Below are 27,973 nucleotides of genomic sequence, written 5' to 3'. Positions count from 1 at the left end.
TAAAAGCAATGAGATATCCAGTGCAAGGTTTTAAGGACTGTATTTTTCAGACTTCCATGTTTATAAGAAAGAATTCCAGACACAGACATGCTTAAAGATTGCTTTATATATATTTCAGATCTGAATATCAATGTCAAAAATACATCATATGATTTACATAGTGTTGCACTACATCATAATGCTTAGCATAACAGACATCACATGTGCAATACATGAAATATTAAATTTAAATATTAAATAACTGACAAAGTAAACAGGTAAACACTATGCTAGTAAGGTAATTTTATTTCTATTGCAACACTTCCAATAGTGGTTTTGTAACAGTACAAAATAAGTATTTTGAATATTACTAATTTTATTTCCAGTTATTGTGGAAATACACAGTGCTCTTTTGCTGCTGCCTTGCTCTCTCTCTCACTTGATTGATTGTTGTTTTTTCTTTATCAGCAGAGTTCATGCTCAGATACATTTGATGCAGCTCACATCCCCCACAAAAGCAGACATTAGACCAAATTTCCAAACTATCTTCATCATTTGTCATATATGCATTTGGATAATGTGTAATTTTATTGGATTTGATTCAGCATCAAAGTTGTGATCCAGCATGGCCTTTGGACTGGACTGAACTGGGCTGGGCTGGGTTAACATCTGGGGGAGAAGGGAGGATCTGCTGGGGTCTCGGTGAAGGATTGGAGCTCGTAGGCAGCACCACTGTCCACTTCCATTGATTTGCGAGAGAACAGGAGTCTGATATCACTGTGGAGGTAGATCTTTCCAGATTTTGAACTCTGGAACCTATAAGGGACACAAAGGAAAATGTCACATTTCCATCCAGTCAACAAAGACACCTTTGTGGAAAGACAATGTCCATCAGGTGGGTGAACGAGGGGGTGAATTTTCCTTCATTGAGACATGATTAACTCGCAATCCACACACTGTGGTGGTGATGCTGTTAAAGGTGGCTGAGCCTGCTGGAGTCCTTACCTCAGGTGAATGAGGTAGCGCAGGATTCGTTCCTGGCTGAGGGGGAGGGACTTCCTGTTTGTGTGTCCGTTGGTATCCCGTCTCACAGGCACGGAGAAAGTCCTCTGTCTCAGGAATGTTTGGTGACTGGCCGGCATCTCTCTCAGGTCATAGACCACCACAAACATTTTCACTACTGTCTTATTAGGATTGAATAAGGTCTGTGAAGGATCACACATCAGAAGCTACATGTTAATATATATATAAATAAATAAATAAATAAATAAATATATAAATATATATATATATATATATATATATATATATATATATATATATTATTTAGCAGACATTTCAACATGCAAGTAATTATAATCCACAATATTATACACCAAATAGTTCAACCAAAGATAAATGTCATTTCAAATAAAATAACTATTCAGATAACATCATTGTAGAAGCTTTTCTGGAGTTTTAAGTGTAGTTTTATTGATGCTCCTATAACTAGCCATTGTACAGTTGGCAGGTCGTTGGAAATGTCTGTAAATATCTAAAATATTCTTCACTGCACATTAAAACAGTCTGGCCTAATCTAAACCATGTACAAAAAATATCCCTTCAATATTCCAAAAAGTAAGCACATTCAAACAAGAATTTTTCCCACATAACACTAGGGGGCAGAACTACATCCTGCTTGAGGACTGTACTTATACTGTTGGAATGGTAAAGCAGGGCTTTGTCCTCTTCCCTTTGTTCTCCAGCATATGTACATAACTGTGCCATGAAATACTCAACTCACACAGCGAGGTGCTACTGTATCTTTCTCAATCTGTCCAAAAATCACATTCCAAAGACAAATAATGCTGTGGACCTCAACTTCAACCTTATCTTTTTTTAAGAAGAAAAGGAAAGTATATATCTTGAGACACAGTCCTACTCAACAAATATATTTCCCAGAAAGTAACAGAGATAAAGGTCCATTTGGAGATATGTGATTCTATTTATGGTGATACAATAGAATACAGAAGCATTAGAATTTGAATATCAAGAAAAGGAATGAATTATGTTGAAATGAGCTATCGAACCCCTGTAAAAACCACAAAACCTCAAACAGATTCAGATGAAAATAGTTACTGCTACCTTTTGATTGTGATACAGTGTTTTGTGGAATTAAATTTTCTAGCGCTTCAGTCTACAAGTGCCTTAAATTATACATTGTGCTTTTTTGGAACCGATGTAATTTGTATTTATTTATGTAATTCAGTGAATATACTGTAGAAGAGGGGGACATATTGTATTGTAAATATTGCTAAGATTATCACAATCAAAAGGTATTACAATGTATTCATTACAATTGCCCAGTTGCCTTGGTCTTACCACTTGAATTGTTCCTGAAGGAGGTATTCGATAACCTCTTTTACCAAGGGATTCCAAATTTATAACACCCTATAGACAAACACAGCAAGAGCAAAATTATATCAGTGTTAATAGTGTGGAAAAATACAGAATTCACACAAATGCCATACTGTAGAATCAGCCTTACATTTAAAATCTCCCAAAAACAAATACTGGCTTTGCCAGTTGACTGCCATTCAAATCAGTAATCAAAGCCTATTAATTACGGTTGTGTTCTTGTCATATTATCCCCTTCAACCAGCTTGCAACTCAGATCACCAGCCACATAATTACTCATAATAGATTGATATAATTTGTAATTTATATTGCTCAAACAAATACACACAAAACTTGAATAAATGAACTGTGATCCCTGGCACATACAGTACATGTAATGCCTGTCCTGGTACTTCATCACAAATGTATAAAGCCCACAGTTTAATTTGCAGTTTGCTCTGAGAGCAGAGCTGAGTCACTGTGACTATGAGAAGCAGTCCATGAAAGCTTATTTGTCTGGAGCCCTTTGATTATAAAATCCATTCAGTCTACATGACCAATGGCCCATATTCATCACTGCACAAGCTCATATAACACTGGCAGAATTTTTATCATCATCATCCGGATGTATTTGGCGAGGACCGGCCTTTCTAAACCTTCAATACCAGCAAATGCTGGGAAATGAGTAGAATCAAAATGGCTGTGAAATGTCCCCATTATATGTACTGCAGAGGTGAAAATAGAAACATCCTGACACAATAGCAGTAGTGATTTTTAAGGCATTGTGTGCTCTTTCACATCTCACCATGTATGGGGACGGGGCGTTGTCATCTGAAACGCTGTAGAAGGACACCTCCACGGGCTGGGTCATGTGACTGGGGCAGAAGGTTCCGCTGGCGCCCACCTCGGCCATGAAGCCCTCCACTGTCCCCAGTGGCTCCAGACGGTGGTTTAGCACACACTCCTGCAGACACAGCACAGCCCCAGTCATGTAACAATGAATCAGCAATCATCATCACTACTTCACACGTGTGGGCTCTCTTTGAATTGTGGATCTGTGAGTATTAGGCAGCGTTTTCTGCTGTTTGAGCGTGTGTGTGTGTGTGTGTGCCTATGGGTGCTTGGGGGTGTGTGGGTGTGTGTACCTCAAAGTTTCCCAGAAGGCTCAGGCTCGCTGGAGGAGCACTGGTGCTGAACAGTTGCTGGCGTGACTCATGCCCATCACCCTCTCTGTCCACACAGACTCTGAGAACACAGACGAGGGCACAGCCACACATTCAGAGCATGCAAATACAGGGGGTATCATGTGGTGTCATCCTGCCAGAACAGAGCCAGTCCATTCCTGCAGGACCTGAACAATCGAGGAGGTGAATAAACCTCCATTTCAATTCAACTCATAACACACACCCAGATGAAAATCTACATCCTTCCCCTAAACTCAACACAACAATGACAGGGCTATTCTACCATAAACAACGGCGTGAGGAAACTCATAGACGCAGAAACCATGGCCTCAACAAACGATCCCCTTATTGCAGTACATAATAACACAATGGAATACAATGGAAGAAAACATTCAATTTGTCACTTTGGTTTCCAATCTTTTTAGAACAGTATAACAGCACCCAAATGCTAAAACACATGGCAGTACAATGATGGAGAAAATTAACACTTAACAAATGTATATGAATGAATGACTAATCGGATTTTGTTGAATACAATTCTAGTGTGTGGAGAAGTGAGTGAGAGTCATGCCAAACCTTCTGCTGGCCGCCCAGGGAGCACCTTTACAGCGAGTGAGTGACGTGTCTAAGTCAAAGTATCCAGTCTGAGTCCGTCTCTGAGGAACCTGGAGAAAAATACAAACACCACTTATTCCAAATAATAAAGTATGTGAACTATCCAGTTATTCTATACAGGTTTAACGTAAACAACTTTCCACATACCAATACCTACTTACTAAGCCTTAAGGAAGGGATGTGACAGGACTAGTCTTAGCATATGCTACAATAACAAACTGAGTCTTATAAATGTGTTAGTGTGTGCTATGATAATGCACACAGCCTAATGACTGGATGTGAATTGCTCAAGTGTGTGCTATGATAATGCACACAGAACGAACGAATGGATGTGAGTAGCCCTACTGTCACATACTTAAAGTAGACCAAAATGGATTACTTGGAGAAAATAACTTCAGCATATTAGCCGTGAAACTCGACAGTCAGCCGAAGAGGGTCTGTTATGCATTAACTCGCCATGAAACAGGCGAGTGTCTATAAAAAGCTGCATTCGAGCAGGGGCGTCTGCATATGCCCGTCAAAGGAGCTCAACAAAAGGCAGGAAATGGAAGTTTTATAAGGGCTTTCTGCCTTCGGACGGTGACAGCTCCAGCAGGAAGTTAGTCTACTTTTTCTGGCCCCTCGGACTAAACTGCATGAGTCACAGGGTCTGACTCGGCTGCACCTGACGGCACCAATAAACCAGCAAAGAAACACGCATTCTCTCCCTGCCCCTCTGCTAAACCACAGTGCCATAATGACGGAATGTGAGTGCGAATGGTCACAGATGACTCCAAGGCCAGTCATTTGCACAAAACCAGAGAAAATCCAAGAACCTTTCAGCCATATTAGCATTGTGATAGCAGAAACAAGTGCCTTGGTTGGAGAATTCTTTTTTTTTATTTTTTATTTTTATTTTTTTTTACACCAAATGCGTTTGGAAAAAGTCAGTAGAAAGCACAATAGAAGTAAAAGGTCTTGAGTCTAATGTGCTTGAAGTGAAAATGTAACTTTCTGGAAAATTCTACACTGTCTAAAGACTTGTTACTTTTAGTCTAACATGTCTTTATGTGTATCCAGGCTGAAGTGTGTCCTGTGTGAGAGACACTCACAGGACTGGAGAGGAGAGGTAGACCAGTGCAGGGGTGGAAAGCGTTTGTTGCCGACCCATCGATGGAGTGACGGTTCTGCTTCTTCCAAATGTTACATGGCTTTGGAGGAACCTGGCCAGTTGCTCTCTGTGTAAAAAGTGCATGATTAGATCCACAGCAAATCACAACACAGCAATAACACAAATATGATGCTGAGGGGCTCATTCGATTAAGGCACCACGCTTAGGTGCAAGGATGAACCCCATGGCCTCAGATCGAATCCAGACCATGTACGGGCAGACTGCTCCATCAGGATGATGAGATCTCAAATTTACACATTTCAACTTCCTGTTCACTAAAGGTGTGACTCACCAGGATGGTCCCAATCTGTGCCGTTTCTGGGCAGACTTTGGGGTCCCTCTGCAGAAGGCTTGTTGATGTGCTAGAGGCTGAAGGGTCAAGGTTCTCATCCTGCAGATGGCTATACTGCGTACTAGGCTGGCTTTGGGCTCTGGAACTCTTGGCTTCTTCAAGGAGGGAGCGGTCACTGATTTCCAGGCCATTCTGACCCTGACAGCTGACAGGCGAGGAGTCACAGATGTCCTTTTTGGCATTTTGTAAACCGTGTGAGGTTTTCGGCTCTGACTCAGCAGTTGAGTCTTCAAGTTTCGTTGGGCCCTGGCTTCGAGGTCTGAGAGAATGGTCTTGCTGGGTGCCGTCGGTTTCTTTGATCCTTGAGTCTGTGCAGATTTGTGGTCCGCTGCCATTGCTTGTCACAAGGGAATCGGAGGTGTGGTGGCAGGGTGCATGGCTACCCTGCTCTGGTCTGCTGGGGGGTTTCAGAACGCTGCCCTCTTTACAGGTCGCACAGGTGCATTGCAGGAGATCAGTGCACCTGTTCTGAGACTGCTGAAAGGTGTCCTGGATGAGCCTGGAGATGTCCTGCAAGGCTTCAGATATTCTGGAACTATCCGTGGGGTCGGGCAGGAGCAGCTTCCGGCAGGCGGCGGGTTTGGGGGAAGACCTCAGCTCACCATTTGCCCTGGTTCTGCTGCGCAAACCAAGAGGCGTGTCAGAGGGGGAAGACCCACTCCTGCTCTCCTGCCCTTTCTCCAGGGGGGAGCCAGCACGCTCAGGGCTTGAGGAAAGGGGGTCTCTGCACTTTGTATGGAGTCCGGCGTCTTTTTTTGGGAACCAGGGCGATTTGGGGGCCTGTTCCTCCGGCCCGCTGAACAGGCTGTCGGGGATGTGCGGGGCTGAGGGGTCACAGTAATTCAAATGCTGGGCGATGCGGGCGATGACCTCCTGTCGCTCCTGGAGCAAGGAGCCAATCAGGGGACTGGGCTCACCCACAGGCAGCCTTGGACCTGGGGTGGACATCACCAATGGATCCACCAGGGAAAGGGACTTAAACGCTCTGACTGGGAGCTCTGGAGCAGTGGTCTTTGACCCCTCTCCGCTGCTCCCTGATGTCGTGTGGCCCTCTGAGGGCCGGACATCCTGGCTACTGTTCAATCTGGAGTACAGCCACCTAGCTGCTTTACTGGGAGGAAGGGCTTCTGGGAGCTGGCATTTCTTTGAGTTGATGACGCCGTAAAGAAGGGGTGTTTGGCCGGGGCTGGTGAACGCAGGGTCCTGGGAGCGATGCTGGCCAGCATCAGTGAACTCACAGCCCTGGGCGGGCTGCTCCTCCTGCTCATAGCCCTTCTGTCCGAACAGGGACAGGCTGGCATGGATGCTGCATTTGAGGACCGGGTAGTTGGGCTGTCGGGGGAGGGACTGCACGCGGACGTTGAGGGCCACGCTGTGGGAGACGTTGGGCACGGGGAAGGTGTGTTCAGCTGGGGCCTGGGAGAAGTCCCACACCAGCTCCTCATCGGCTGCACTGATCCTGGGACAGGATGAAGAGCAGGTGCAGAAGCAGTCAGCACAGACCATGGGGCCAAACAGCCTCTTACATCCACTACCTGCTTTAAAGCCTACTTTGAGGTGCAACCTTCACAATGCTATCAGTATTCAACAGCTACAGTAATGATTGGAGCTGAAAATAATTGTCTCTCTCTCTGCAAAAGTCAATGAGTATTACAATATTAAGAGTTTGATTAGCAGTTGGCAATCATCCAGAAAGCACATGTTAAGTTACTTAAGATGACAAGTAATAAATGTTTGCTGTATTTAATAGGTTGTTGGTTTTAAGGGAAATACCCAAAGTGCTCTTAGTGCTTTTAGAAGAGTATCCACCTTGTATCCGCCATTTCACAAGTCATGTGAGAATGGAGACTTTTCACAAGTAGCGTCTAAGAGGTGGCCATGCGTCTGTCCAGGCAGGTGGTCTGGCGGGGGCTCACTGACCTGTAGAGGATGTTTCTGGGGACGATGCCGTGCGAGGCACTGAGCCAGGCGCTGAGCTGGGAGAAGAAGACGTAGGACCGCACCGCCAACAGCAAGGTCTTCTCCTCGATGAAGCGGTCTCCACTTCTGATCAAGGACACAGAGGAGGAAACCACTCCTTTAGTGAATTAACATGCTACACGTGTACCTTTCTCTAAATGGGCTCAAACTAAATGAGTTATTTCATAAGAATAAGCTAAGTTCCATTTAAAACTAAGAAAGCGTGATTAGCTGGGTGAGTGTCGGCGAGCTGTGAGGGGCAGCAGCTCTTGGTGTTGTGCACAGTCCAGCGCGGACACTCACTGTCTGGGCACAGGCTGCAGGGTCCACCTCTCCAGGAGCAGGGCGTCCTGCTTGAGGGCGGGGTCGCTGATGTCAGTCCCGTCCGTGCTGGGCCCCTCGTCGCTATAGCAGCAGTCGGGCAGCAGCATCACCTCGATCATGGCTGGAATGTTGTTCCTCCAGAGGAGCATGACCTCGGAACGCATCCTCCTCGCCTGCCGGCACTGTGGAGACCAACACAGTTTACTTTCTGAACGTTGCACTAACCTGGACACAGAGCCAAAGCAGAAACTACAGAGACCAACATACTGTGCTGTTAGCTTCCTTAACATTACGCTAACCCAGACATACAGAGCCAAAGCAGAAACTACAGAGACCAACACACTGTGCTGTTAGCTTCCTTAACATTACGCTAACCCAGACATACAGAGCCAAAGCAGAAACTACAGAGACCAACATACTGTGCCATAAGCTCTCTTAACATTGCACTCACCTGGACATACAAAGCCAAAGCAGAAACTACAGAGACCAACATACTGTGCTGTTAGCTTTCTTAACATTGCGCTAACCCAGACATACGGCAGATAATGAAGGCAGACAGATCGGAATGTGCATCTCAGAGACAGCTGGAAATCTAGCACAGAAATCACCATTAACATGCTCACACAGGTATTCCAACAGAAGAAGTAAAAGGCCTGGACTTAGACTAGTTGACCATAGACATGGTCATGTTCAGACACAGGCGTCTCATTTCAGACACAGTTACCCGCTCTCCTCGTACCTGTGGCAGTTTGTCAGTGCACTCGTGCCGGGAGAGGGGAGGCTGCGCAGACTGTGCCGGGGGGCAGTGCAGCCCTTCCGTCCGACCCTTGATGGAACATTCCGGAGTGCGGCCTTCCGTGATCAGCAAGGTCAGCAGGACCAGGAACTCCTCGGCATCATACTCAAAATACTCCTCTGCAGTGTCTGGGGACAGAACGTACAGATGGACCCAGTCAGAAAGGAGAGAGAACAGGATGGAGAGAGAGAGAGAGAGAGAGAGAGAAAGAGGGAGAGCGAGAGAGAGAGACAGAGACAGCACAGCTGACATTCCTTCAGGTTTCACAACCTTTCGCTCCCAGTTTCTGTGGTTGTTGATGTAGCTTGTTGCCTTGATACGATTCCAACAGCTACACGTGCCACGTGACTCCCTTTCCACAACAACCTTTATATCCTGAAGCCTGGCAAGTCACAGCCTCACAGCACAAACCGTCAGGGCTCAAACAGCCTGTGCTGAGCCAAGGTTTTCACTTCAGAGTAATTCCTCTGAGGTTTACGGTTTCCTGACAATCCTTGCAGTCACAGATGGGATCCAGTCTCTGAACACAGAGACAATAGCTGAAACCCTGACTGCACATACAATTAAACAAAACGCTGTCAACAGATATTGTTGAGCATTTATAATTTCTCCATTGTTCACCAACAGAAATATCTTAACAGTATTAAGATCTAAAATAATTATTCTTTTTTGTTATCCGTATTTTTTGTTTGTGTGTGTGTGTGTGTAGAAATAAGTGAGTAATTCACAACAGTGACACGTTGTCAGAGCAGAAACTGTGGTCATCTTCAGCTTATTTCCTGACGCTACAGAAACCTGTGATTCATTACCACCCACGCGTTCCCCTTCTCTAAGCTCACATTTCCATTTGGAATAATTACTGAGCATCCAGAAGCAGGTCAGTGCTATTATAACGCATGACGGCCGGTGTGTTTTAACAGCACAGGTGATCAGGCAGATGGCAGGGCCATGCTGTGTTTTTCAGCGCTCCCTCTCGGTGTGGCTGCCCTTTAATCAGCTCTTTCACATGCTGGCCGTTGCCCAGCTACGGCGTAATCAAAGGTGATTTAAAACCCTTTGATATTTTCTGTCCCGTATTAACATATGCTGTCTCCCTTTTGTAGAATCAGGTAACAAGCACAGAGCTAAAGAACAAAAACTACACTGCCCTTCAACCCACAAACAAAGCTGAGGGAAATTCTTTATGTGCTGTGCAAAGGTCTAGGACCGTATGACATTCATCAGGCAATTCAGGGAGGCCACATTTTCATTGGGTGATTTTCTGGTGAAATATATAATAAAGCTGTCATCTCTGGACAAAGTGTAGCCCTTTCATCTACATGCCAGAGAAAAACAGGTAAAACACTATGGTTCATTGTTTTTATTAGAGAATAAAAGTGGGAAGGGAACCTTAACCAGCCATCAAAGTCACCTGTTCATAATCATTTGCTGAACCTTTAGACCGCCTTTATTCTTTATACTTACAGTATATACAGTATATTCTTATTATATTATTTAACGCTCCGAGTGGCTGAGCTCAACAAATGAGTGTATGTCAGTATTTTACAGGTAAGCTGGAAGTGGTAAAGCAGGCAGTAAAACTACAAAACAGTGACAGGAAGAAGTCCAAGTTTAAGCAGAAAAAGCCCACAGCAAGACAGACCATAAACAAGATAACTTATGTTACCCCGATCCGTTGTGAGAACGATGCACTTCACTTTTCCAACTTCCCATTGTACATTTTCTTTGAGCCGTTAATCGTCAGCTGTGCTTACTGGTCTAAAGGGCTATTCACACAGGACACAGTGTCAATGTGTTATTTCAGTAACACGGCAACAGAGTTCCTGTTGACTTTGGGTGGAGCGTGAAAATATACGCATGTGTAGGGCCTCAGTGAGCCAGGCTGAGAAGCCCCACCACCAGGACTGCAGCCGCACCAGGAAGGGAAGAAATGAGCAGCCAGGAGACTCTGGAAATGTGTCTACATTTTTCCAAGGTTGTCATTGGAATAACTAAGGTTAAGTCACCCGATCCAGGTGGAAAGAAATCCAAATCAAAGTGATTTAAAATCAAGCATTCTGCTGCAAAAATCATAATATTGTTTAAACAACACTGTTGGAAGTATGAGAATGTTAAAATAATGCAGAATGAACCTTTAAGACAGACACAAGGAGCCATTTGATTGGCTGTATGGACCGCCCAGAGACACGTCATTTCCTCTGCCCAGTACAAAGTGTCCGTTTATGTGTCAGATCGGGGACCGCTGACGGTAGAAATTTTCACAACACCCAGAGCTATTTGCAGATGAACACCAAAGCCTTGTCATTCTCCAACAAAGGGGACCTTCTTTTGAACACGAAGGAGTCGGCTATGCAGAAAACACACCCAGTAGCCCTCGTGTAAAAGCACAGGAACAGACGTGGTAGCTGTTCAACGTTCAGCAGGGGCCTCTCTGCCTTCACCTTTAACAAATAAACTTCACTACATTTTTTCTTCACTGCATTGTTTTCAGCAAAACCAGCATGGAGCGTCCTGCTGCTTGAGTGTTTCTGCCTTACAGCAAAAGGAGTGTGGCCCACTTTGCATGCGAGGGCCTTCGGAGGCTGCCATTGGCTGGACAAGGCCTGCACGTGCGGCTGCCTCTCAGTCGGCTCCTCCCACAGGGAACTCCTCCCACGTGCTGCATGCACGTGGTGGAACAGGCAGTCAACAAAGAGCTGGGGGCGGGGAGATCAGCTGGAGGCGCGGGGGGGGGAGGAGGGGGAGGGAAAGCAAGCGTGAGCCAGAGAGGGACAGCGAGAGAAACACGGAGAGAAACTGCATAAAAACCAAACAAAGCAAAGATAGAACAGAGCGACTCCCCACTCCCACTGTGGGGCTCTGCGGGCCCGGTGCTTTCAGAGAAGTGGGTTAGAGGTAAACGCTTTCTGAGAGAAGAAAAGAGACGGGCAGGAGGGAGAGAGCCATCTCACGGGCTCCAGGGGCGAGGGGAGAAGACGTGGCACAAAGGCTCTCATTCTGCAGCGCGGGCCTGAATGTTTTCACATAGGCGCCACCGGAGACGGGGGGGGGGGGGGGGGGCTGATGAATCGCCTGTGCCACGTAAAGCAGGCCTCCATTTGCATAGATACAATCCGAAAGGCTTTGTCCTAAACAAAACATTCCTCCACTCCGGGGCAACATCTACCTGGCTGACGTGTTTAAGGCTGGGGCAGATAACAGACGAGGCGGGGTGAGAACAGGCTGGAACTGCCCGGACCTGTCCCAGTCCACCTCTCCCTGCTGTCCAAAACTCACCTGGTGCCGACACACCCTGGGAGAAGGGAGGTGCGGACGCGCTGGTTAAGAATGCGGGCCGGTTTGTTTCATCGCCGCATCACGCTTTGCCGTGGTCTGGGTCTGAGTTCCCAGGACACTGCGCTGTGACACGTGCACTAGGACCCTGGTGTGTGTCTCAACCTGAGGCCTGGTCTGTTCCCATACCTGCGGGGGTTTATGTACTGTAATGAGGGGCTGTTCCCAAAATCCAGCGCAACATGATCAGCGGTGTCACCGCAGCGCACTGGAGATCAGTCGGCGGTCTGAGGGAGCAGTGACATCACACTACTCAGGACTGAATGGCCACTTCATTAAACACGAGGGGCACATTCAATCCACTGCTGTGGCATTTGAGCCTTAACTTTGGGAAACAAATTTCAGCAAGGGCTATGGTTTCTCACATTCTTATAGCTTTTTCCTTAATTTCAGTGTCATTATTCATTTATTCATGTTGATGATAAAAGATAATATAATGGAATAAGATAACTGAATGAGCTCAATAGGGTAATGGAGAAAGGCTACAAAAATATTAAGAAAGAATATTAAGTCACTTTAAAGCTATCATAAAAATATCCACGTACTGCTCACAACCTACATCGAGCTTATGGGCACATATTATTCAGACATTTGTAACAGGAATTTCTGCTGTTCAAAGGCATTTGTGATAATACAGCGCTTACATAAGCCTGCACTCACACGTGCGCCACACAGCTGTGTCTTCCCATCATCCTCTGGGAGGCAGACAGACGAGTGTCATGTGTGCACCAGGCCGTACGTCAGAAGATAATGCAGGTTTTGTTTAGACACACAGCCATAAAATAAGATTATTGAATAATCTGTTCTAACTGTGAACAGAATCAAATAGTGTTGCGTGTTCTCCCCCACGCCAATCTCCAGACTGCTTGGGGTACTGTTAATTTACCATAAAACAGTTTCTTAGTACCAACAGTAACTAAGCTAAGTTGTTCTGACCCACCATTAGAAACACCACTTCTCTTCTCAAGCCTTTAAAAAGTGTCTGACACAGCTCACAGTAGGCTGAATTACTCTGAGGGCTAAGAAACATCAGACTTAATCACAAGGCAGCTGTTTGGCTCCAAACTAATCTCTTGAACAGATTCTAGCTAGTACAGCAGTGGTGATGGCGCTGTGTCCAATTTTTTTGGGGCATAGCAAAAGGTTTACTATTCCTAGATCCTGCAGAGGCCTGTATTGTTGCACTGTAGCCCATAGGATAATAAAACCCCTCAGGCACCGAGTTCTGCAGAGGAAGCACATCGTGTCCCGGCCGCTGAAGTGAAGCAGCTCCACACGCCAGCGGAGCGCTCGTGAACAGTTGTGTCTCAGCCTGTGATCCAAAAGCGAACGGCTTCATCATTAGCAGCTGTAATTACAGAGTGTGAAGCGTATGCTGGGAAATTTGAGCCATGTACACAGACACACACACACACAAACACACACACAGGGGGGTTGCGAGAGATTACAGACAGCTCCTACATGGGAAAGCAGCTTACTGCACTGCAGGCACCGGAGGAGAGATAAATATAAACACAGACAGCATCCCTCCTACCCCAGCCCCCAACGGCCCAAAACACAGCCACCCACAATGCACCTGTGCGGAACCGATGCCTGACACTTATAAACACGGGAACATACTCAATCATTAGGGCTCAGTCTGGTGATCTGTAACTGATGAGGATAACTCAGAATAAATCTGCAGGTCTGATCCCATACAGCGCTGCGTAATTATAGGATATAACAGAAATGTGAAACAGGGGAAGAACAGGCATTAGCTGGGTTCCACTGAGGACAGAGCTCCTTCTACACAGTCCAGGTCCCTGTCCCACTGACCTAAAAGCAGGGACCACACTGTGAGTCTTAAGTGCTCCAATTCATTTTACTGACGGAGAGCTGATGCACAGCCATGTCTCTCCGCAGGGCCACAAACCCCATGGCACGGTGCCAGACTGCCACCACACTCACCCTGATCCAGTCCAGACTCTGTTCCCGGCTCCCCCCAGACTGCCACAAAAAGTCAGTGTTCAGGAGTCCATCTTGTGTAAAGATGAAGAATTCCAATACCAGCTTTTAAATCTGCTATCACTGTAAATAATGCGAGGGTCAAACAGCATAAGTGTTTTCTGTTAAAAAAAGAAATGCCTGTGAAGAGTTGAAAATGAGCCCAGTTAAATCTGGCTTCCACCATCATAAACACTCAGGAATAAAAACAAGCGCAAATCAGCCAATGGGCTCTCCATTTAGACATTCTGAAATACAGCCCAATCCCAAACGGACAATGTTATGACCATGTAAGTCCACACCAGGGCCGGGCCACATCCCGGAATTTCAGCCTCCAGAGACGTGCCACATCCCGGAATTTCAGCCTCCAGCCTCCAGTGCCCTTGCAGGAAAACTACAGCACTGTGGAAAAGGTGAACAACGCCTGTCCGACCCAGAAACCACCTGGAGGCAGACAGTGGGAGATGCGGAGGGAAGGGGAGAGGGGGAGGGGGCCTGGTCTAGTCAGGACAGGACAAACACTGCAGCAGGGGCTGAAGAAAGCGTTGGTGTCCAGGCCTGGTGTAAACACAAGTCTCCTTTTTCACCCTCAACCCTAAAAACTACAACCAGCACATCAAGACAACTCCATACAACATGTTCGATTCAACCCCTTTGTATTAAGGGAATTACTACAAGAAGATCTCTCCTGTGGCACAGCAGTTATATACAACTCCATGAAGCACCAGAAGAACAGGAGCAGTGTGTCTAAGGGTAATCACAACGCCACTCCTATATTGGACAAATTGCGAGCTTAAACTGCATTAAAATGCTGATTAAAATATGCGCATGGTGTTCGGCAGAACAAAAGAAGTGAAGACTGAAACCCTTTCTTCTCATGAATGGGCAGTTCAGTTTTCTGACTCACCCACACCTCACAATGCGTGGATCTGGCAATGCTTCGATAACAAAAGGCAGAAGCATGCATACTATCTGGTGTCTGCTCTTCAGCTGTCAGAGCTCATTCATTAGCAGTGTTAGTTAATAGGTACAAGAATTGACTCACTTTTCTTTTGTTAGGGCTGACTTCCAGATTCCAAGGAAAACAATGGAGGAAATATTCAGGTTTTTAATTAGTGACGTGATTAGTTACATATGACTCGCAGGGTTAGATCTACACCCAGATAAATTATTTAACACCCCGGACAGGTTCTAATGCCTGCATTGTTGTATTGATGACGGGCACTTCATCTACACAAGGACATTTACAATAATAATTTACACTAATAATGTCACTGACATACGTGATGTCAGTGATGGTGATGAGCAATAATGAGGCAAACACGGACTGTGTGGTTACTGGAACAGCACAATGCCCTTCCCTTCAGGTCAGTCCCGATCAGACGTTTGGACAGGATGATTCGGGTCTGCCATCAAGCTTCATCATCATAATGACATGGGATCTTGGTTGATTAGAGGGGGGTCCTGGTTTAGTAAAGCGGTCAGGGAGGTACAATCGCATTTGCATGGAGGCTTAGGGCTGAGCTTCTGCTGGTCCAAAAAGAAGAGGAAAAAACATGGAGACCTGACCCATATGAAGTGAAGCAGACAAAGGCAGAGGGCAAGCTGGACGCTGCCCTGCTCTGTCTGAGAAAACAGACCCAATGTAGCGCACACAGCTGATATGGTTATGCAAGAGCGAGGGAGAGACGGAGAGAGAGACAGAAAGAACAAAGAGGGTGGGTCTGTTTTCAGCGGCTCCCTCTCCCTGGAGTCCTTATCTCCACCAGAGTGTCTCCTGCAATCAGCTGCACAGTCCTGCCCCAGGCCCTTTCAGGAAGGCCATGACATCACACATATACAGATACAACACACGCACGCACGCACATTCACATGCACACACACACACACACACACACACACACACACACACACACACACACACACACACACACACACACACAAAGATACAACATGCGCACGCGCGCACACACACACACATGCATGCATACATACATACAGATACAACACACACACATGCATACATACATACATGCATACATACAGATACAACACACACACATACATACATACATACATACAGATACAACACACACACACACACAGATACAACACACACGCGCACACGCACAGCCACACACACAATAAAAACAAGCAAGCACAATGTACACGCACAAGAACACACACAAGAATGCACAGAGAAAGACATGCACGCACACAGACTAAAACACACATACAACATAAAGGCATGCAAGCACGCAAGACACACATTCATATACAACACTCGCATACACAGCCATGCACTCATAAAACACAAAAACACACGCGCACATACAACGCACAGCCATGCACTCATAAAACACAAAAACAGAGCGCTCACCTCTGTCCTACCACACCTCCCACCACTTCCCTTCAAGGCTCCAGTCTGTTACATACTCTTCTAACAAGGCTCACCTTCGTATGCTACACAAATATCACACACAAATGCCCGTTACAGTATACAATGCGCTTAAAGAATCAGAGCTCATTTAGCAGAGACTAGCCCACTGCTCTCTGTAGCCTACATATTTACTAAACAACTGCCAAGCCATGCCAAATCCGGATGAATGGTTGATTAAACAGACACTCTGGTGTACCATTCGTGGGCCCAAAAGTGCATATAAAACCGGAAGAAGGGACTCAAACCACCAGGCTGTTTTTATGGAGTCTAAACCCCTCTCCGCTGGACTTTGGCAGTACTGCTGTAATCTGAGGTGTCCAGATGTCTACACAAGTCCTCATGTTCCTACCGCTATTGCACTGTTGTTGCAAGACAAGGCACAGGATCCGTGCTTTTCCCCCCACCCGGTACAAAGGAGGCAGACTCTGGACCCACATAGCAACAAGCCCTGCGATATGATTGGCTTGGAGCCTCCAGAACAATTTCCTGTCTGTTTGGCAGCACAGGCTGGGACTGTAACTCTTCTCTCAGCTCTTGTGAACTCAGCTTCTCTGTGCCTTGATTGTGCAGAACAAGCATGCCATTTTATTCTCATTAAAAAAGTTTAGAAAATGTAGGGATTTGGGGGGGCATTTTAAGGAGGAATTTGCTATGAAACAAAAGTCTGAAGTCACATTCTTTTCAGCTGTCTGAATTAAAGCTGGTAAAATATTTTCATAATCTTCATGAAGTTAAACTAATTGTACGTTACATGACAACAATAAAACAACTTTGAATTAAACCTTTCTAGAAATTGTCACTAGACCCCTGAAACAGTGGAAGTCTACAACAATACTGTACCATTATCCATCCCACACTGCAGATTTCAGATGTAACAGCAAAGGTACTGAAGGCAGCAGCCATATAAAAGCTGTTTGTGTGTAGCCCACAAAGCTTTGCACCATTTTCATAAGGTAGTAACAGCAGAGGTCACAGTGCCCTGATGGTATTGACATTAATGGCACAGAAGAGGAAGAAAATAAACAATAAGAAACCTTTAAACCCTGACACTAAAAGCCTTCCTCTCGTCATTATGTATTGTGCCATTAACATGGCTGAGCTCTGCCATAACAGGATAAACAGGTCGGTGTCTGGCAGACACTGCCCTGAAAGAGGCTGACTGTAGAGATAACAAACCTCCATCTTTGGGAACCTCACTGGGAACCTGGACCTTTTCCAACATAAACACCATAAACTCTCACCTGGTCAACTGGTTAAGATTTGAGCCCTTTTTCATTCTTGGAATAGAAATACAGAGTGTTACCCACACAGTTTAAAAGTATACATCAAAGAACACACACACTTACACTCACACACAAGATGACTCAATAGTACATGATATTATTCATTCAGCTTACAGCAGGCAAAAATACACAGACTAAACGTTAATGTGACAAACCAATGAATCATTGTTAAAATGAGCACAGCCAAATAATGTGTGATCAACCTCTGGATGACCTCAGAGGGCCAAAGCACACAAGCAGCAGGCGCCTGTTAAAGTTTGCTTACTGTAAAGGTTCAATGCTTTGGAACTTGTGCCTGAGAGAGTAGTTCAGTTTACTGACTGTAAAGGTTCAACGCTTTGGAACTTGTGCCTGATACAGAAGCTCAGTTACAGTAGCATACCATAAAGGTTCAATGCTTTGGAACTTGTGCCTGAGAGAGTAGTTCAGTTTACTCTCTGTAAAAGTTCAACGCTTTGGAACTTGTGCCTGATACAGAAGCTCAGTTACAGTAGCATACCGTAAAGGTTCAATGCTTTGGAACTTGTGCCTGAGAGAGTAGTTTAGTTTGCTGACTGTAAAGGTTCAACGCTTTGGAACTTGTGCCTGATACAGAAGCTCAGTTACAGTAGCATACCGTTAAGGTTCAATGCTTCGGAACTTGTGCAGGACACAGTAGTTCAGTTATCTTACTGTAAAGGTTCAACGCTTTGGAACTTGTGCCTGATACAGAAGCTCAGTTACAGTAGCATACCGTAAAGGTTCAATGCTTCGGAACTTGTACAGGATACAGTAGTTCAGTTAACTTACTGTAAAGGTTCAATGCTTTGGAACTTGTGCCTGACACAGAAGCTCAGTTACAGTAGCGTACCGTAAAGGTTCAATGCTTCGGAACTTGTGCAGGATACAGTAGTTCAGTTCTCTTACTGTAAAGGTTCAACGCTTTGGAACTTGTGCCCGACACAGAAGCTCAGTTACAGTAGCGTACTGTAAAGGTTCAATGCTTCGGAACTTGTGCAGGATACAGTAGTTCAGTTCTCTTACTGTACAGGTTCAATGCTTTGGAACATGTGCAGGACACAGTAGTTCAGTTCTCTTACTGTAAAGGTTCAATGCTTTGGAACTTGTGCAGGATACAGTAGTTCAGTTCTCTTACTGTAAAGGTTAAATGCTTTGGAACATGTGCAGGATACAGTAGTTCAGTTCTCTTACTGTAAAGGTTAAATGCTTTGGAACATGTGCCCGATACAGTAGCTTGCATTTCAGCGTCCAGCCCCGGTTGCCCGCGCGCTTTAAATCACGGTGAACCCAGGGACGCCAGCCGGTGCATATTACATCACACCAGAGCAAACTGTACATTTTTACAGAGCAGCCTTCACCAACCCCCAACAGAGAATCCTTTTTGTTTTCGCTCTTATCCCAGTTACATAACAGGCAGGGCAGTAATCCCCAGCAGGACCGGGGCAGGAGCGGGGCAGTGCGTTCAGTGTGTGTGTGAGTGAGACGGTGTGTTCATGGGGAGTGTTCCGCAAGCCGCACGTTTCAACACTTTCCATGTGTTCACTTGGCCGACTACCACCGTCTGTGCCGGGTTACATAAAGCAGCTGATGATACACGTATGTTTTAGTGATGCTGCGAGGGTTTGGGGGGGGAAGACAGTGAAACAGAGAAACTTCTACATGCATCACAACGGCAGCTAGCAAGTGAGGTGTGTCAGTCGCTGCAAATTCACAAGCACCGAGCTTTGTCTCAATTTGTGTTGCGTGCCGGATATGTGTAGCAGGCAAATCTAAACGCACAAAGAGCACAGCTTCAGGGGCGCAAAGAGGGATTACCAGTTTCAGGATTCCCTGCCAGCGTCTGCCCGTATTTAATTAGCCCAATCACTCATTTGCTCTGACATTTTCATAGCCTTGTGCTGCAGCTGCAGTCTGTACATGCATCCCTGCTGAAAACATTCACTGTGGTTCAATGGGAGAGTGAGCCACCACTGCTGTGTACAAAAACCCAAGTCTGAATAACTGTGAAGACCTGTGCACGCCTAGCTTATTTCATATCATGAAGTATTGCACATTGTAATGTACAATGCACAAGTTCAGTTCAAATTGGAAAAAAAAGAAGAAAGAAAACCGAATTTGTGGTTAACCAGAGCTATAGATTAAGTTCCAAAAGACAGGACTTCAAGCTTCAATTAGCTCTTTAGATATTGATTGATTAAATGGGTAAATCAAGGGCTTTGTCTACAGTTCACTTTGCATGCAAATAGAGTTGATCGATTGTGTTACTGAAGCTATCCAAGCAGTTTAAAAAGGCCCTGAAAGGAGTCTGAAACACAGGGCCGCTTCTGACTGTGTTACCTACATAGCCCAAGTGAAGTCTGTAAGAGAACTACAATGTAAGGGTGCATTATACTGTGTCATCCAGTTACATAACTCACTTTGGTCTGCTTCTGCCCTTTTAAACTAAGACTAAGAATAGGACAGAACACACACAGATAACAAATATACTTGTTTGCTGTGTTCACAATCACACCTATACTTGTTTCAACCGGTTTCTCCTTTTAGTGGAAATTCAAAATCAACTTTATCCTAACTTTGCCCCGGCTTTTAATGAATTAAACCAAGCCCTTTTTTTTTTATATAACAATGCCTACCTTTCCATATTGCGGATGGTGACTTTACATTGAATGGAAATGAGAACACATAGCTACCTAAACAAATGTAATTGCATCACGGAAAACCCATCCCTGAGGTGCTGTGGGGACACCAAAGGCTCCATTATAATATTATACCACACAGAGCACAGCCAGGAATGGTGAGAGAGAACTTCAGGCCAACACTAAGGGTGGGGAGTGAATTGTGTTGTAAAAGAGGGCACTTGCGAACTCGACATGGTCTTTCGGGGTGAGGTGAAGCAGCAGGAGAGAGCGCAGTCAGGCAGTCAAATCAGGCCAGGGCTGGCTCCACAATGTGGGCTCGTCCTCCAGACTGTCCCAAGGAGCCCCCGTGTGAGCTTGGCTCACTTCGCACTGGATATGCAAATCCCTGAGCTCTTAACCCATCGCCAGTGTGCATTACCTATTTTAAATTATGTTTCATCTCCAGTGCGCATTACCCATTTTAAATTATGTTCCATCTCCAGTGTGCATTACCCATTTTAAATGATGTTCCACCTCCAATGTGCATTAGCCAATTTAAATAATGTTCCATCTCCAGTGTGCATTATCCATTTTAAATGATGTTCCACCTCCAATGTGCATTAGCCAATTTAAATAATGTTCCATCTCCAGTGTGCATTATCCATTTTAAATTATGTCCCATCTCCAGTGTGCATTACCCATTTTGAATTATGTTCCATCTCCAGTGTGCATTACCCATTTTAAATTATGTTCCATCTCCAGTGTGCATTACCCATTTTAAATTATGTTCCATCTCCAGGGCGCATTAACCATTTTACATTATGTTCCAGCTCCAGGGTAGACCATTTATTCAAGGACTTGCTGGGTTAGGTCTTAGATACCCACAGATATGAGCACTGTTGCCGATAGGAATTACCGTTAGAAATTATATGTTCTGGGCGGACTGGGCGATGGAGAGAGAGAGAGAGGCAGACAGGCACTCAGAGGGAAGCCCCTGGAAAAACTCAGAACGTGTGAACACCAGGCAGCTACACCACTCCAGACAAACTGCCATTCTGTACTAGAGAAGCCTGTATTCTTAAAATCAGAATCCACTTTTTTTTAATCCATTTTGCATCCATTAAATGACCTTTACTGAGTAAGAAACGATTGACTGGAGGGGGCAGAAGACCTCCTCCAGACCAGGGCTAGGAGAACCCTGGATCAGCATACTGCGGGATGCTTCTGACCAACGAATGGAGCCAAGAACAGCATGTGCCTAATGCTAAAGCCAGGATGCACGGTGTGTCCTGTGGTGCCGATGACAGATTGGTACTGTGATTCAGCCTTTAAATTCAATGCACTCCTCCAAAACGTACTCCAGCGCAGAGGCTGTACAGGAGCATAGTGGTGCCAACATGAAGGATGACACTACCACACAATACATATGGATTTACGAAAGCCCAAACAATTCCATGAGCACAAACAATGAATAATGTCTGTCCCCTAGGGCGGGCTCTGTGCCAGGACTATGAGCATGACCATATTGAGAGTCCTAAACCAGAATCCCAGCCCTACTGCCCATTGTGAAAATCTGTCCCAGGCTTGCATAACAGCTGTAATGGGGAAAAACAGGGGATCCTCTTACAGCAACAGGCTCCAGTGCAGTTGCTGGTTCTGCTTCTCCATGGCTCCTAAACCTCAGTGGAGCAGTAGTGAACAAAGGGCAGACACACATCGCGCATGTGAGAAAAGAGCGCGTGTAAACTCTGAAATGTGAATAAAATGAAGCTCAGTGCACAATGCCCCCGACCTTGACTCCGCGGAAGAGTGGAAAGAGAGCGCTAACTTTAGATTGCGTCTCTCCATGGAGACCCGACACCTGGTGCCATGTTCTCAGCCTCACAAGGCCAGACCATTTCAACATGCAGCGCGTTCATCTTGAAAGTTACAAGAACACAATTCCTCCAACCAGGCCTTTTTGTTTCGTGCTGTGATGACCTCCCCATCTTCCATCACATTTTATTTCATAGTTTTAGATAAAATACTTTGATCCACATTATGAGGAATTCTTACGATTCATTCTATAATTCTTTTGTGACTGATTCCTACATGCGGACTGTTTCAGGCCCAAACATGTTTCCGGTCATTCTGTCAGCTGACCCAGGACCTGTGTCGAGGCAGACTCCAGTCACGCGTAAAGCGTCAATCTCCCACAAGACCCCTGAGCTTCTCTTCTGTCCCACAAGACCCCTGAGCTTCTCTCCTGTCCCACAAGACCTCTGAGCTTCTCTGCTGTCTCACAAGACCTCTGAGCTTCTCTCCTGTCTCACAAGACCCCAGAGTTTTTTCACGGTCATTTCACTGCACCAACACTGTCAAGATGCTAGAAATAGCCATTTTTCTCAAGGATCAGGGAACTGGAAAAAACGTGTCTCCCACCAGGATTTTCCCAAGGTAAATGGCGCATGCTTCAACACCCTAATATCCTTAATGAAGTGATAACTTGACAGATTTCCTGCTGCTTTGCAGTTTAATCTGATATGCGGCAAACGCTCAAAGATCAAAGTGAACCAGACTCCGAGGTCAGAGATGCACTCCAGAAAGGTTCCATCGAGTATTAAGGTGACACGCGTGTCACTGGCTAATGTCAGCAGCTAATCTTAGATCGCTTGGAGAAAGAGAACTCAAAAAAGGGGGAAAATATCAAGCTGAGGGAATTGAATATGGTTTTGGAATAAAAGTCATGCAGTGATACCCCCATTCCAAAACCAACAGCTACTGCACAGTTTCCATTTATATCCACTTGGCCTGGACCCCAACCCTTGGTCTGAGAGGACCAGTGTGGGGCCAGACACACTCTGACCTGCAGGCCCATGCTCCAAACCTGCAAGGATTAACCTATGGGCACAGAGGGTCCTCGATGGTTCTGTCCTGATCCATTATAAATACTTTCACAGCCAGGCTTTGGGATGGAGGCTGTGCTGGAACTTCAGTCAAGTGACAGCCATATGTCTGGATTACTCCTGATGACGGAAGACCTGCCAGCAATGTGACGGCCTGCTTCGACAGCTGCTGGAGATGCACACAATGCAATTGTATCAGATCCTTACATTGCATAAGAAAGCGTAAGGCTAAGCAATGCTCCTGCAAGCTCTCCGGCTGCCATTTTCCAATTCACAGCAGACAATTCGCCAGTTGTTTAAAACCCACCTCTCTATTGCCTGCAAACCTTTTCATTACAAACAAGTCGTGTTTACAGCTGTAGGAGTTGGCCTACTTTTTTTGCCAAAAGGCAAAAAATAAATATTTATTTGTTTTAAAATTGAGACTGACCCCTTTTTCTACACCAATCAAGGCGCTGTTTACAACATGGACAAAATGTGCTTGTACACAAATGCTAAATCTTTTAAATGGATTTTGCAAGCATTACTCATATGTGGGGAAGACAGATTAGAGCCAAAAATCTAATTTTCAAATATTTTTGCTCGTACACTGCTTTGTAAGACCCTAACACAATATGTCATATGACTTTGGCGTTTCCCTGCATTGAACTGCAGTGAAGATGTGACCTAAAATATATATTCTATATGGCATACCCAATTTATCAGAGGGAACTTCTATTAATTGAACGATCGGTGAAGAGTACCACCTCCAGAGCGAAACACAAAATAATGTTTCCCAAGTCCATGACTCCGTGATGGGACACAAAAAAAGACAGGAACTGGGAGATTGAGGAGCGTAAACCAGTAATCAGACGCATCACAAAGCCAGTTTCCCCCTCTCCACCAGGGATATTAGCGCATTAGCGACTGCAGACGAGTTTAACCGCTCAGCCCAGGCTCCCGAGGAGCACCTAGCTCCTGGTGGAGAAGGAAACCACTTCATAACAAACAACTGCAATCTCAGGGCAGTCAAAATGGCTTTTCTTCACAGCTGACTTTGTTTAGCAATTAAGCGCAAATGCTGACAGGTTTTTCACAACCTCGCAGGCTCTGACTAAGGCTGACATCACTTGATTAAACTCACAGGCGCTCTCTCTCTGGCAACCCCTGCTCCACACGGTCCGCACTCGGTAGTCATCGTAAACAGTCAGCTGCCATGCACATTGTACCCAGTGACAAACAACAACAGGCTGCTGCCTCGAGCATGGGTGAATACTCAGGGCATACAATCTGTACTAATGGTTAAAACATTTTAAAGGTCATAAAGAAGATAGGCTTCCTCCATTAATAATCATGCCACAGGTCAAGGTACAGTAGGACATCTCATTGTACTGAGACAAATGTGATTACACAAGGTAGAAATGTAAATCTGAGGCAATATATATTTTTTATTATTACCTTTTTTGCTCAATTGAAACATTGTTTGCTTTTACTAATCTCAATTCAGCCAACCTCAAATAAAGATCAAGTTTTCATTTGGATTTCCCAAGACCATAGTTTTCAGTGTTCTTCGTGAGAGGTCTGCTGGACCAGCAGGGCTCCCCATCAGGTGTTGAGAAGCGAAAGGTTATCTCTGAGTCCTTTTGGCTCACATTAACATGTGTGGGATATATCTTTCAGCTGGAGGGATCACGCTCCCCATGCACTGCTGAAGGGCTGGGGGTAGGGATGTATGTGGAGTGGTTGGTCTGAAAGTCACCGCATTGTAAATGTATGGGTGTTTCATATTTCACAGCACTGCAAACCGTGGTTAAACAAACAGCCGCATTCTGCACCAGCAACACTAACAAGTGAGACAGGAAAAGAGTCAAAGAAAAGCAGGGCTTGCAGTTCCTACATGGGGAACAATATGTTCCAAATAGCAAGGGTGCAAAGCACTCCAAGCACTGTCAACTGCATTCAAGGGTTTTATTAATAGAACCAAGAAAAGGAGTGAGCCAAGAGCTCAATGAGGAAGAGAAGCACAAGGCTGGTTTCAAATGAACTATATAAAAAATAGAATTCATTTCACATAAACAAAAGTCAACCAGGCATCCTGGAGAGGGAGTACTGCTAACTGTGACCCATGCTAGCCTGTTCAAAATAATCCTGCTTGTCTGCTTACAAAATAATACAATAAGCTGGTGGCCTGAACACTGCTATTTTGGGCAGAATCTTCATCAGGGACAACATTATCAAATTTCAGTCAGCTGTGTGAAAATATTTCCATTTGTGATTTTAAGATTTAGCAAAATGTTTCTCAACATAATAGTAACCTGCACTCTGATGCTTGACAGTGTTTCTTTTTTAGATAACGCTTATGATCATCATGTAGAAGTCATAATATTTTGATCACATGGCAATAGGAGTTTGGGAGAAGCACTTCTGCTTTTGTGGTGGTGAAACACAGAGCACCCCTACATGGGTGCAATTCATCAAAATCTTATGTTGAACTCAGTAACTGCACAGTATTCCAAAGTTAAGAAAAGGTGAATCAGACCTTAATCTACACTAACATTGTGTTAATATTATAATAATGTGGTTGCATAAATCAATGTATTGTGCCATAACAACTTGTCAAAATGTAGCTGGCTCCAGCTTGCAGAGCTTGGCAGTTAACGTGATGTTTGTACACCTAACGAAAATAAATAAATAACATTTACTGAGAAAAAAAACTCAGGCTAGGTTTTTGAAAGAGCTGGTAGCTGGTTGACCAGTTCAGACCAGATCCCAGCGTGAGATGGTCTGACCAGCTAAAGCTATATTTTGAAACAGCTGGTCAGCCAGCCAGACAAGGTACCAACTAGCTGGCTGACCAGGTAATAGGCTACCCAGCTAGACCAGCTCATGACCATCTAGACCAGTTTAATTTTTAAGCTGATCAAGCTAGTATAGCTTAAGTTTTCAACAGGGATGACAAAAGATAAGCTGCTCTTCAGAATTTTTGACCTGTGTAATTCAGTACAACGCCTTTCCAAAAAAATAATAATAATAATAAAAGCCTGAAAACGGTCTGACAAGGTAGGGAAACATACTGAACTTAACGCTTAAACTTCAAATCATCTTGACTGAATTGCGAAGAAACGCGACACAAGGGTTACATTGTGGCTCAAAGAAAGCACGCAACTCAGCTGTTCAAGTGAGGCACTGTAGAAAACACCAGGGCTTTTCTCCACACAAGTGGGGGGGAAAAACACGAGGATTTACACTAATATGGGCATATTCACACGGACATATTTAGCTCTTCTAATGTTTACCCTGCCTTAAATGTATAAGTGTTTACACGTATTCTGCCATCGGTTTAGGTGATGTTAATGGGTCGATTCGATTACAAAGGCTTTATTGTGGACATACATTGGGCGGAATAGTTAAATCAGCTGTTACATCATTCGCTCCCCTCATATATTTCTCCAAGAAAACCCACATACCAAAAGGCATTCCTCCAGACAGACGGTCTGCGTCGAATGTAATACATGCAAGGTGTTCAAGCAACAGTCACATATTAGTCTCACAGCAAAGGTCAGATGTGTGTAAATAATATCTGTAACAGCGAGCTCGTGTCATGATATATTTACCTCGATCTGGCTTCATGTTTGCCACTGTCGACGAGATGTCCTCTAAAATCCTCACAGCTCTTCCGCCTTCGGTAACCAGCTATGTTCTTTTTATTTTTATTTTTTACATATATTGACTTTACTGAGTGGAAGCTACCAACCCCATAGAAAACACAAACCTCATGTGGTACAAAATAAAATAAAAACGACGATCTTCACTGAGAATGTGTCTGACAAACCTATTAACTATCTCTAGCAAACAAAGCAACCTTTGGTTGTTAGTGACACGCCATCAAGTCCATGCATTGTCCTGTTACAAGCGGTCTACCTTCCTAACATTAACAGTAATTAATGAAATTATCTCGCTATACTGCTCAATTAGCGATTACCACCTGAACACAAACTCGACACGTTCATTCATGTCTCATTTCTCAGCCAGCTATAACTTAACTGTGGAGACTTGCAAACTAACTCCAGTTACCCAAACAGTGGGGCATCTAACTAACAACAAAGATGCCCCAAACGCCACACACAGGTAGAACAAACTGCTCAACTCTGGTAACAGTTTGTGCCTCTTCAAACCATCTCGCGACTCAAAGCAATCATTTTTATAAAGGAGGCGCTATGTTATTTTACACATAGCTGGCCAGCCACCATCTTCCTCGTTAGTCTAGATAACCAGTCTAACACAGATGATCATCGCTCGTCTACCTAGCGTTGGCACCTAGGGAATGTCTTTCTGTCTTCTCTACAAGCCCCCATTTCAAGACTAGCTAGGTAGCCATAACCTTCGACTGTCGCCCGTAATCATCAGCTAGCCAGCCAATGTTAGCTTGCTCTGTTACTGATACACTCACAAATGACCTCGGAACTCCGAACTAGCTAAACTCGCTAGCTCGACACCAAGGGAAAAGTCTTCAAGAATTCATTTACTGGACATTTCTGCTCTTGCTATAAAGCTAAGCGTTCACAGAAACGCCTAACATTCCTGTCTTCGAAAGCATATCTCGCAAAGCAGTGTTTCCCTCGCACAGCCCCCGTCTCAAGCAGTTGTTTCACTGGTCCGAGCTGCTCCATAGCTTGTCAAAACAGACGAAGGCAGGCTTTCACAGTCACGTGTCCCA

General features: G+C 45.0%; 1 protein-coding gene across 2 annotated transcripts; it reads right to left on the bottom strand.

Moving 5' to 3' along the window:
* Nucleotides 1-88: 88 nt before the first annotated feature.
* atosa (atos homolog A) lies at nt 89-27,949 on the bottom strand. Of its 2 annotated transcripts, none has more exons than XM_061221310.1 (12): nt 26,871-27,949; nt 8,679-8,863; nt 7,919-8,121; nt 7,577-7,702; nt 5,597-7,115; nt 5,246-5,371; nt 4,116-4,204; nt 3,501-3,600; nt 3,161-3,319; nt 2,341-2,409; nt 985-1,184; nt 89-795 (listed from the first exon to the last, which is right to left on the bottom strand). In XM_061221310.1, exons 1-12 carry the CDS (start codon nt 26,884-26,886, stop codon nt 642-644), a joined length of 2,946 nt encoding a protein of 981 aa, XP_061077294.1. In that variant the 5' UTR covers nt 26,887-27,949; the 3' UTR covers nt 89-641. The 2 variants fall into 2 exon arrangements, with proteins under 2 accessions (XP_061077294.1, XP_061077295.1); XM_061221311.1 differs by lacking the exon at nt 26,871-27,949 and adding an exon at nt 14,016-15,215.
* Between the last annotated feature and the right edge of the window lie 24 nt (nt 27,950-27,973).

Source organism: Conger conger, chromosome 15 (assembly GCF_963514075.1).
Source record: "Conger conger chromosome 15, fConCon1.1, whole genome shotgun sequence".
Classification (NCBI taxonomy): domain Eukaryota; kingdom Metazoa; phylum Chordata; class Actinopteri; order Anguilliformes; family Congridae; genus Conger; species Conger conger.
This window is presented reverse-complemented; position numbering and strand designations above follow the sequence as displayed.